Source organism: Leptinotarsa decemlineata, unplaced genomic scaffold, assembly GCF_025532065.1.
Source record: "Leptinotarsa decemlineata unplaced genomic scaffold, Ldec_3_MD MMD2_tig00001019_RagTag_RagTag, whole genome shotgun sequence".
Classification (NCBI taxonomy): domain Eukaryota; kingdom Metazoa; phylum Arthropoda; class Insecta; order Coleoptera; family Chrysomelidae; genus Leptinotarsa; species Leptinotarsa decemlineata.
In genome coordinates, this window is record NW_027412557.1 from 5,753,817 (window position 1) to 5,766,900 (window position 13,084).

At 30.1% G+C, this 13,084-nt stretch overlaps 1 protein-coding gene across 1 annotated transcript in view; it reads right to left on the reverse strand.

The window, feature by feature from the left end:
• Positions 1–6,891: 6,891 nt before the first annotated feature.
• The window catches only part of Khc (Kinesin heavy chain), a 71,002-nt gene continuing 64,809 nt past the window's right edge, over positions 6,892–13,084 (reverse strand). The window contains exon 14 of the mRNA XM_074175402.1: positions 6,892–8,718. Coding sequence (XP_074031503.1) covers positions 8,714–8,718 — 5 coding nt within the window. The 3' untranslated portion in view covers positions 6,892–8,713. The remainder of the gene's footprint in view (positions 8,719–13,084) is intronic.

Consider the following 13,084-nt stretch of genomic DNA (forward strand, 5'->3'; position numbering starts at 1 on the left):
CAGGTGGAGTATATGCGACAAAAATTAGATTTGACCTGCATTTGTGTTGACCGAATAATAAACAAGTAACTATTAAACTCTGTCACACTCAGGGGATAGGTGCAAGTCAATGTAGTAAAAGACAACCATATTTAGTAAGATTTTTTGTATATGTACAACAGAAAGTGAATTTCTATTTTGACCAACATAGATTTATGTAAAGAAAAAATATGTGATTGTGATATCAATGTTAGTTATTAGTTACCTACCTAGAGATATCCAGCATACATGTCATTCCGTTTCGATTAGTGTTAGTACCTTTTATTGATTTCTAATGGTTTTACCATGTCAAACATTGGCAGAAATCGTAAGGAAAACACTCCAATGCATGTCGTGTCGTCTGATCTCGACTAGATTTACCTTTTTACTGTCTAATAATTATTGTACATATATTGAACAATGAATACATTTTTATGATATACATATATACTAACACAATGTAATAATGAAATAAACAATTCATAAATAAAATGTGTTTTGGTTTCCTGGGCCCAACTCGACAAGTAGATATGAAAATGTAGTCCCTGTATTTATATTCATACATATGTTTAGTAAGTAGAACAAATACAGGGTATTGTTGATAAATGATACAGAAGAATGAGCAAATTGGCATTATCATACTTCCTCAAAAATACACTTACGTTCAATTATCATATAGGAATGATATTTTATATATACTACATTTAATCTTCTTACATGATATGATGATGATAGTTATATGACAAATGAAAGGTATATGAATGATATTCATATATTCAAAATGCAATCAAAGAATCGTCAAAATATATTGAGAGAAACTTCAAAGTAACCATTGTCAGTCTTCGTATATATTGTATCTATACATAATTATATGAATCCTGTAAAAATGTAACATTAATAATAACATTTGATATATAGATCATTACATATTCCTAAGATTCTAATTTGTAAGGTTATATATATTTTGAATTGGTGTACTCCTAAATTTACATGATGTAAATCGATTTTAATAATTTTTTTGAATGTCAAGTACTAAAAGGTCTGTCTACCTTGGGACAAAATTTGAAATGTTTATTGAAGTTTCAGGGCATACTACGATATTTTTTCTTAGTCAAAAATCGGGATTTTTTATTAGCGATTTTTTTATTGAAAAAATCACTACGCCACTGGATTCAGAATGCCTCTAAATAGGTGTGACCAAAATTTCATGAAAAAATATTCATTATTAACAAAGTTATGACAACTCAAAAATTTGAAAACTCACACAGCTAACAGTAATGATATATTGTGATATCATTTTTTTATGATTCCAACAATAAAGTGCCGCCAGATGAAAAAAAAACAAAAAGCGTAAATATTTTTAATGAAAATAACGGAATTACATTCACACAATTCAACTAACAATGAAGCAAAAAATTTTTGTAAACCTTTTGTATGAGAAGTCCCCAAAGAAAAAAGTCCAAAAATGTGAGGTCTGGAGATCTGGGTGGCCACTCTATAAACGGACTACCACGGCCTATACATCGATTGGAAAATGTTCGTTAAGCCATTGCCTCACAGCTCTGGCATAATGAACTGAACACCCATCTAACTGGACAATTAAATTTGATCGTTCATTGATTGGCAGCTCGTGAATAGCATCCCAAAACTCTGTGTTTAAAAATTCTAGAAACCTCTGCGCATTAATGTTTTCCTCAAAAAAGAAAGGACCAACAATTCGTTCGTTCAATATCCCACACCAGACGTTGATTTTTTGGGAATACTGGCTTTTACAGTTTATTACCCAGTTAGGATTATCCGCTGCCCAATAGCGACAATTCTGTGATGACACTACTCCATTTGTAGTGAAAGTGGCTTCGTCCGTATATAAAATATTTTTTTAGGAAATTTCTATTGTTTAAATATTCCCCTTGGGCCCATAAACAATATTCCAGGCGTCTTGCTTCGTCGCCTTCTTGAAATGTGTGTAAACATTTTGGCTTGAAAGGTTTAATATTCTTCGCCTTGAGACATCTCCGAATAGTTTCTCGTGGAATATTCAAATCTAAAGTGGCATTCCTTATACTGGCATTAGGATTATTTCCGAAATAATCTAAAATGATTTGATCATTCCTGTCATTCCTGTTTCGTCTTTGTACAGGATTACTTTTTAACATCATTTTTAATACTGCGCCAGTTTCATTGAATATTTTATTTATTTTATTTACCGTACCGCAGCTAATACGAGGACGATCTGTATAGGGTGTTTTTTGTAACTCCTAGCTGTGTGAGTTTTCGAATTTTTGAGTTGTCATAACTTTGTTAATAATGAATATTTCTTCATGAAATTTTGGTCACACCTGTTTAGAGGCACTCTGAATCTAGTGGTGTAGTGATTTTTTCAATAAAAAAATCGCTAATAAAAAATCCCGATTTTCGACTAAGAACAAATATCGTAGTATGCCCTGAAACTTTAATAAACATTTCAAATTTTGTCCCAAGGTAGACCTTTTAGTACTTGACATTTCAAAAAAAAATATTAAAATCGGTTTACAACTTCAAATTTTAGGGGGTGTTTCCATTAAAAATGAGTCACACTGTATATTATTGCTGTAATTGAACTGAAAGTATATTATTTTATAGATCAATTTTTAGAATACTTATCTGATCAATATAATTAATATTGAATATCCCTGTTACATCTCATACAGATTTTCAGTTAATTATTTATTTATTAATTACATTTGAGAATAAAAAAATTAATATTTCCTGCACCAATGGTGCAGAAAAGATTTATGGTCGAGGTAATACCTTGAAAGGGGACACTTTCTTTTAAAGTTCAGATAAGGTTTTCAACATTTCTTTCAGTGATTGCAATGTAGAAAAATCCGCAGCTGGATGGACTGGATGGACGTCAATATCAATTTGTGAAATTAATTCCGTGGAATTTGATGAATGCTTGTCTCTCCAAATAGTTCATTATTGCTGTTTGAGTTCCAGTCTTGAGCTGAGTCCAAAAGCTTTCAATTCCAATGAACTAACATTAACGCAAGAAAAAATTCAACAACCAATACCAGTTCTGGTCACGTTGACAGTTCATAAAACATTCACACGGTAAATTGATTTAATCCCAGCAGCAATAGGAATTATGTTTGAATTGAAAAGGAAACATTTTTAAACAAGATTAGTTTTTGAGATAAAAGGCATTTGGCTCTCTACTTCTACTAGTTTTATAATTCGAAATCAATGACGATTATTATTTGACAAAGTGGTTTCATTTATATCACCCGTAAGAAGGGGGAATAATGGATTTTTGGGAATACCACTTTCACATGTTATGAGTCTAGTCAATATTTTTTGATACAAGAGTTTCAGTCTACCTACTTTTAATCCTTTGGAGTCTCGCTCTTTTCTGGCTGTATGAGTCGTTATTCAATGAATAAACATTTTACACAACTTGCTTTGAAACTATTGTTCTTCCCTATGTATTTTCTCAGTCTAGGTGAGGTTCTTCTTGTATGAAATTCAAGTAGCATAACACCAATCTACAAATCTGGAGACAAAGCATATAATATAAACAAATTTTCCGGCTACCTCTATCCAAAGTATACATTTCCTGGCCTCATTGTAGGGAGCAAAGTCGTACTTTTCCTCACTAGGGAGGAAAAGTAAAAGTGACGTCATGGTACATAATCAATTAAATAATTTATACGGCATTGACAACCTAAACTATATTCTATTATATAAATATAAAGTTTACCGTTTATTCATAGAACAACCTGTATTTTGCAATATGGTATAAATTAGTAGGTATTTTAATTTAACGATTTTTTCATTGATAATTTGTTAGATTCATAGATCCATCCGGTTTTCGAATTTATGACAAATTTTATAGCATACTATGGTCGTTTGACAGTTTCAAAGTGTGATTCACCATACATAATAGGTATATCTGTAAAATATTAAGAATATTTTAAAAATGAGTGATTCAAGCGATTTTGAAGATATAAATAATACACCACCGGATATTTTGGAACAAGTTAATGTAACGGTTCAATCTTTATTGCCCCAAAAGTCTAAAGATAAATACGAAAAACAATATTTACATTTCAAGCGATGGGCCGAAGAAAAGCATATTCGTATTTACTCAGAAAATGTTATGTTGGGATATTTTTCGATATTAGCAAATACACTAAAAGCCTCTACATTGTGGTCCAAGTATTCGATGCTACGTACCATGCTTCAAATAAAAGAAAATATGTATATTAAATACCCAAAATTATTTGCTTTCTTGAAAAGACAAAACCAAGGATATAAACCTAATAAGGCAAAAACCTTCTCAAGAGAGGAACTAAATAAATTTTTATTAGAAGCCCCCGATAATAATTATTTATTAATGAAGGTAAGATATTTTCGAGAAGTAAATATATTTAAAAAATAAAAGTTAAATATTATAATAGAGCTAAAGCTTTATGCTATGTTTATGATTCCGCAAAAGAGTTTATTAGGCTCAGTAGCACAGTGAGTTGGTGCACCGCTCATTATTCATGACGGCCTTGTAGTTTTTGGTTCGAATTCCAGCGTCGACAGTTTTTTCTTTTTTTTAAATTATTTTTCTTTGTTTTGTAGTTTCTCCTCATTTTCGGAATTTCAGGAGCATGCAGGTGTGACGAGCTCCTTAAAATGACCACTACAGATATTGAAGATAAAGGTTCAATATTAATAGTAAATATACCAAATTCTAAAACAAATATTCAGAGAACGTTTGTAATCAATGCTTCACTGGGGATTGGCCCTAATTATATTGATATTTATAGAAAATATATATCGTTACGCCGTAAAAATAGATCAGACACGTTTATTTGTCTGCTATAGAGTAGGAAAATGTATCAACCAAATGGTTGGGAAAAATACTATAGCTAAAATTACTACAAAAATTGCAGAATTTTTAAAACTGCCTAATGCCATAAATTATACCGGGCATATTTTCAGAAGAACCTCGGCAAGTTTACTTGCAAATTCTGGAGGAGACATTCTTACTTTAAAGCCACACGGAGGTTGGAAGTCTACAAATATCGCTGAAGGATATGTGCAGCAATCTCTTGCAAAAAAGCAAAAAATTTTGAACCTAATTATGGGAGTCACTAAAGTTAATGAAACTGATTGTAATCAGCCAAGTACGAGTATTTCCGAGGGATACCAGCTGTATAATAATATAGTTAGTGAAAATATCACGAAAACTGCGTTGGATCCAGCTCTCAGTTCTAGTGGTATTCAAATAACCACTACTCAAAACTGCACGTTTAACATCACTATAAATAATTACTCTAGCAGAAATTAAAAATATGTAGGATGCAAGTATGAAAATATCGTCCCTATGAGAGTTATACTGTACCTACTTCTCAGTTTTAGTTCTTTAATAAATTTTGTTTGTGAGTTTCATTAATAAATTATTTTTTGATAGTTTCATAAATAAATTATTTAAAAATTTGAGGGAGGCGGAAAAATCATATGTATAACATGGGGGTAAAGTGAATTTTCCTCCCTTGAATGATTACTGCCCTCCGCTACACGTCGGCAGTAAACTTTATTCTCGGGAGGAAAAGTAACGCTTTCCTCCCTTGTTATACAAATAGCTATTACTCATTAGCATATTGAGTACCTTACCTAAATTAATGGAAAGTATCATATGCGACTCACCTGAACTAGGTTATATTTGATGAACAACATGGATTTCCACATACTCTCGGTACGTCTCAAATGCTTTGGAGAATGAACAGCAAGTAGATGTAATGTATACAGATTTTTCCAAAGCATCTGATACAATTAACCACAGAATTTCCTGTTGAAAATAATACATGTGACAGAACACCGGTTGTAAAATTCAAACAAATTAAATCCATGGAATCTGTTAGCTCAGGGGTAACCCAAGGAATCCATGTAACAACATTCATATCCAATATTTTTGCAAATGATTTCAAAAACACAAAATAATTTCAATATAAAATCACTTGAAAATAATCGGAACCATTGAATTCAAAGTAGACTGTGAAACTATACAAGACATTGCATCTTTTACAGAATGATGTATAGCCAATGACATTGTTAATGTGTCGATCAATTACTCATTACACCACTATAGCAGGCAAATAATTAGAACACGTTAAATCGATATAAGATTTCAGTAGATTTTCGCCTCCAGTATGAACAAATATTAAGCAATATGGAGTATTGTAGTTGTGTTTGGTCACCAACATACAAAGTTCTCAAATTAGGCACAAACGAACTTATAAAATGTATTGCCTTCAAGTTAAGTATGTCTTAAGTGATCACCCCTGTTGATAAATTCGTTTTATAACCGGTAGAGTGAAACTCAATATACACAGAGCACATATAGATATTCTCCTTTCTCAAGATAATCTTTCCTCTAGAGAAACATTAAATTACTTTGGTAAAAGATTAAAATAGGTAATGGAAACCATTTCCTTTTATCAAAAAAAGTCATGAATGGGAAGAAGACTGAATTCAATCTTTTTCATATTTCCGAGGACAAACACTTTCAGAAGTTGATAAAAACTGATATATGTACCACAAATATTTCTTTTTTTTTTCTCTGATTCAAATCAACTTTAATGTATACATCATGTAATAAAATTAACTATTTGTACTTCATCTCAACTCACTATTGCACTTGTTTAAATGTATTCTCAATTCATAAGTAAATTAGAATTAAATTGGTGTTAACGATCTGATATTTGTATAATCTTATATACTAATTGGGAGTTACCCATGAATAAATGGTAATGGAAATCTGAACCCAGAACATTGAAAATAAAACATTGTCAATTACATTCAAACAGATAAATTAAATGGTAACATAAAAAATACAGGCAGTAAGGTTTCAATCAGTTTATTAGAATAAATTTCAATTAAATAAATAAACTGCATCATGACTCAAGCATCCACTATGAATTATGTAACTGTTACAACTAGAGAACTAGACAAAATCTGCGAGAAAACAAATCAAGAAGTGGATCTCTTCAATTACAGAGTAGCTGATAATGCAAGTGACACCTGCAAAATTCTAAGATACAAACGATGATAAAAACGTCGAAATGGAATAAAACACATTAGTCTGACATTTAGAAAAAAAAACTTTTCACCAGCATCCAACTGAAATCAAAATTTCACTTGTGCCACTCCAATTTTCAACATTCAATAAAAAATATTTTTCAAAATATTGTTTACCAAATTCACCATTGAAAAACTGAATGAAAATTAACAAAACCCCTATGAACTTTAAAAATTGCTAACTAAATCTTACAAGCAAGTAAAAGCTACATCACAATAACTGAAATAGTTATTCGTGCAAGAGTTTCAAATATTTCAAAAACAGTTCTCAACAGAAATTGTATTGAGAAAGGTTTTCTTCATGCAACTTTGATATTTTTATGTTGAAATGGCATTATGTTCAGTGAATTGATTGCTCATTTCTGTATATACATACTAAACTTTAAAAAATCGCAGGGAAATATTTGAGTGTGATCCATAGCTTTTGTGGTTTGAAAAATATCAATTTGAATATTGGAATGTACTGTAACAAATCCTTTTTCAATAAAATAACTGAATGGCAGCAGTGAATAATATAGTATGAACAATCACGAAACAGTTGATATTTTCTTTTTAAAAAAGCAATACAACACTGCATGACAAGACATTTAAAAAATTCAAGAGATACATTATAATTTTGATATGAAACCAGATATCAGAGTGGATACTTAACAAAATAACTGAACATTTGTTTCATTCATGCATGTACTGGATTATGAATAGGATTTCATTACTATTCTCATTAGAGAACTGGAATAAAGTCACTTATTCATTTAATGCTCATTCTGCTTTTAGAAATATCAAAATAGATCTTTTTTTTCAATAATCAGTTCAAGATCTTACTAGTTTTGATTTCAGAAAACCCTGACAAAACAATTATTTTCATGAATAAAATGTATTTATATCAGCAATAAATTTGGAAATCTTGCACCACAAAAAAAAATTGCAAAAATCATATCGAACATTTTTTTCGATTTTAGGAGTAACTCTGGACTTGCATCAAACAAGTCAGCACTCCATCTCTAAATAAATATAAAAGTCACCATAAAAAAATAAATTAAATATTTAATGAATCATTCAGTTTTAAGAAAAAAGTATAAAACATCTTGTAAATATTAATGAGAAATTGTATTAAGTTAAAAAAACTGTACAAACTACAGGATTAAATATTTATCATAGGAATTTGTTTATAAGAATAGAATTGAATACTTCTAGAGAATTTAGTACCATTTGAAAAAATAAATAAATAAACAACACTATTCTCACAACATACTTAAATAGTCCAAATAATAGAAGCAAATTAGTTAGTGCAACAGCCGTCAATTAAGTGGAACAAATTATTATTATTCAATAACCAGCTAAATAAAATTTCTGTAGGACTCAATATGATTTTTTACTGAATTTCATATATTTCTTTAGTGCACCTTAATCTATGAATAACTAAGCTGTAAGCACATATATGAGTCAAGCTGTAAGAAAATGTTTCAAAAGGTTTTCTACAGCTAACCCCCTTCATATAGATGTAACGGCAATATTTTTGGTATTTAGGTTTTACAAATTTGCTCACTACATTAACTCAAGCACCTGGTATATGGTGGTTGGCAGTTCAATCTGAAAAACAAAGAAACATTTTTATGGTCGATGAATTTTCAGTCAATGGTTCAATACTTTATTTTTGGCATGATTATTCTGTCAGGTCTTTTTTTGATTCAATCGAATCTAAAGAAAACATTTCTTCCTTCCATGTCTCTAGACACGCGTTTCGCTAAACAAGATAGCATCATCAGGAGATGAAAAAGTCATTTTTATCATCTCTTCAAGTACAGCAGCAAAAACATATAATCAATTATATGAAACAGATGAGTGTCATTTGGAATATTTTGTGATTTCAGCTGTACATTTCACCTACCTATGGTAGGTATTTTATTTTTTTTAATACACTGACCAGATAATAATCACAAATCTTCACAATACATACTTTATTTCCAATACGTGTTTCACTACATAGTAGTTTCCTCAGTCCAACTGAGTCTTCAGTCCTCACACTTCTTCAGTCCAACTAAGGAAGTGTGAAACACAGAAGAAGAAAAAGTCTTTATTCAGAAATAGGTTACCCTAATATATAATAAGCAAAAAATACAATAACCAAATATTTATAATTAGTGCTAAATATAAATAGATAAAATAAGATTAAACAAATTGTATTTTATAGGGAATAACTAATTAAGCATTACAAATATGAATTACAATCCTACATTTATACTCAGGATTTAAGGTACCCATATTATGGTTCTTGTAAATATTTCAATAATTTTCTTTTCATTTAGTGAAAAGCTATTTTTCATGTCAGTTGGTAAGTCATTGTATTCAACAAAACCTTTGAAAAATCAAATGTTTTCTGACAATATGGAAATTATTATCATTATGAGTGAAATATTCATGAATATTATAGTTATAGGTGACCATTTGTTTAAAATAAGGAGGTAACAAGTCATTTATTATTTTATAAATACAGTACTAGATACAGTAATCTTTGCGATACCGTCAGCCACTGTAGAGTTGATAACATTGTATTCATTGGTAAATATTTTATTACATTTTGGAATATTTCCCACTCCACTATTTTGCAACTGAAACTGAATTTGTTGAGTCGAATTTTGAAGCACAGTAATCAAAATGTGGTAGAATAATTCATTTGTATACCATTATTTTAGTAACAGTTGATAAGTTCTCAGCAATTCCTGAAAAATATATCTTTTTATGAATATATTCAAAGTGGTTACTAAATGATACTGAATTATCAAGTTGATTTCATAAGTATTTGGTTATCTGAGTTCCTAAGTTTTTTGGTTATCTATATTTAAATTGTTTGATATAATTATGGCCTATTAGGATTTGTTTGTAATTATCATGGCTTTGGTTTTATTTTAAATTTCCTGATACCTCTCAACACTGACCAAGATGGAATTCATTTTATGAATGGCTCCATCTAAATCTGTATCGCTACAAGCTAGTAATGTGTCATCCTATCATCTGTGAATAAAGTTATAAATCCACATATAAATTAATATCATTGAAGTACAATATGAAAAGCAGTGGACCCTGAACACTACCTTGAGGAATACCCTTATCATTAGTTATTTCATCTGAAAATATGCTATTGACTCTAAATAATCATGACATGAAATCAATTATATAAGCCTGACTATGTATGCCATTTCCCTCAAGTTTTTCAAGAAGAATATTTTTGTTTATTGTCTCGAATCCTCTTTTGAGATTAAAAAACACAGCAACAAAATATCCATTTTTATCTAATTCGTTAGTATAAAGAACTGATGGTAGTCTTTAATGTATTAATATGTGGGTGAACATAGACTCGCTAATCTCAATGAAATATTTAATGTGAGCCGGGGTTGAAAACATGCAAAAAATAATAAATCATTATCAACAGCGATTCGTCATTCACACTGTCCCTTGAACCCCCCTTTCCTCAGGCAGGGAGTCTTCAGTCGAAAGGGTGGGGGTCGGTAAGGGCTGGGGTCAAGGATATTCATTCTGTTTACATAATGAAAGCTGAATGATAGCTATTAATAAGTCTACATTCATTGGATTTTATAGTATTATTCACTTTTCAGATTGGAATCACAGTACTGATTTCCAGTCTCTGAGGAATATTTTCTGTTAGTAAAAATCTGTTAATAAAATTAAGTATAGCACGACCAGGTGTTTCATACACTTGTTTGAGTATTTTACAATTTAGTAATTTATGAACACTGTGTTTGTTAACCAAATAATTTATAATTTCTCTCAACTCACTAAATGTGATAGCTCTAAATATTTTCAAGGGTATACAGCGTGGCTTGAAGTCGATGGTAGGTTAGACGTTTACTGTAAATGCAATGCAAAATTTTTCTGAAAATTTCACATCTTACATTTCCTTCTGTTCTGTCGATCTAAAATATTTTCAGCGGTGCGGCGTTGCCACATCCATGAAAAAGTCCTAGCAACTTAATTTTTTTGAATATGTATGTTAACACATTTTTAGAATCGCTCTTTTATTATAATACTTTTTTGTTAATAATGTCCTATACCTATCTCTATCGGTTTTCGAGATGAAAAATTATTTGTGCTTTTCAATTACATTTCGAGTTATTATTTGTGCTAAATAGGGTCCAAAACATAGCCCTAATTAAACTTAAGTACATCAGTACTCTCAATTCATGAAAAATGAATATTTTGATGAGAATTTGGACAAACTCTAAATATTTAATTAACACCAAGAAATCGACTCCATATCTTACAGGGCGTGCTAAAATTACTATTATTTGCATTATGTATAAAAGTGGTCAAAAGTTCTTTTATTTTAAAGAAACCCCGTTTATATTATAAATTGAAAAATGATGAAAAATCATAAAGTTTTCTTAATAATGTCACTTCTTCTGGAAACATTATTTTTTTTAAGATTTTAGGTAGCAGTTGAATTATCAAGCTTATAGGTTAGGTTGGATTACTTTTATAGGTAATTTACAAATAGTTATCGACGGTGTTTCAAAACATCTTTCAAAATGAATGCAAATATCGATTATTGTAACAAAGTTCTTATGAAATCATTTATTACACATGTACAATGTAATCAAATCATTGTCAGAACTTGAAGAAAATTTTTAAAGGTTACAAAATAATTTCCTTAACTATGGCTCAAAGTTAAAAGCACCTTCAACATTACCAAAACCTTTTACTTTAAATGAGGACAATACTGTCAACGTTTTGGCATATTTTTATGCATATCCAGGAGCTTTCATTCGCAGTGCAGAGAAAAATTTTGGTGTATTACATGCTTGAAAAATTACAAACTGCATTCGTATAAATTTACCAGAATTCAAGCTCTCAGAGCAGAAGACTGAACGTAGAGTGCATTTTTGCGAATCCTTTTTCACTGTCATTAGATTTCACAAAGGTTATATATGGTTTGTATCTTTCTTTAGGTAATTCTACTGAAAACTTCAAAACCAAGGAAGATATATCAGAACATTTTTTTAATTATTTCTTGATAATCACCTCAATTATGATAAAGTTTACAGAGAATATACAGATTTCCAAAGAAAAAAATACTAGATCTTTAAGTAGTTTTCATAACCTTACACCAATAATTGCCTTCAAGAACAAATGTTTTATATACTGAAAATTCTGAATCTTGCTGAATCACAGCGAATAATGGAGTAGAGTAATTCTCTATTTCCAATTCGGCATCCTCAATATTTATAGTTATGCTGGTTTCTGACAGTGGAATCATTTTGGGATTGTACCAGAGAACTCTTTCTTCAATTTCATCCTTGTTTTAAAAGATCATTTGAATATATAATATCTGTATTGAATTCTATATCAGGATAGTTAAAATGTTTTTTATTCTCTCAAATTTGTCCTCATTTACGCTTGTAGGCTTATTTCACTAGTTCGGACTTCAACTAGTGAAATTCATCACGAAACATTGTCAATCACCTTCAAACAAATGTAGGCTTATTATTAATATATTTTATGGTTTTAAAATTGTCTCCAATTGCGATCAATTTATTTTATTTTTCGAAAGTAGTCCCTTTGTGCATAGGTCTGATCTGCTGAAATTCGAATACTAGGTATTCTGATGAGTGATTTGTTTTTAAAATTTTCAATGTTACATCTGAAGATTGTAGATTTACTGCGATTGATTGGCCTATTTTTATATAATGCCACTTTTCCCAGGCGGAAACATTTTATTTCTTTTTCTTTTTTTTATCTGATTTGTTAACATTATATGTTATATTGGACTCCAGCTATTTCAGCAATTATTTCTTCTGCATTGCTTAATATTGACGACTGGTTATGTGAGGTCAACTATTCGATTATTTGTCTGATATTATTTTTCTTTTCTCATATTATTCATTAACATCAGTATTTGTTTGAAATTTATTTTACATTCTGGACAAAAGGACAGTACCAG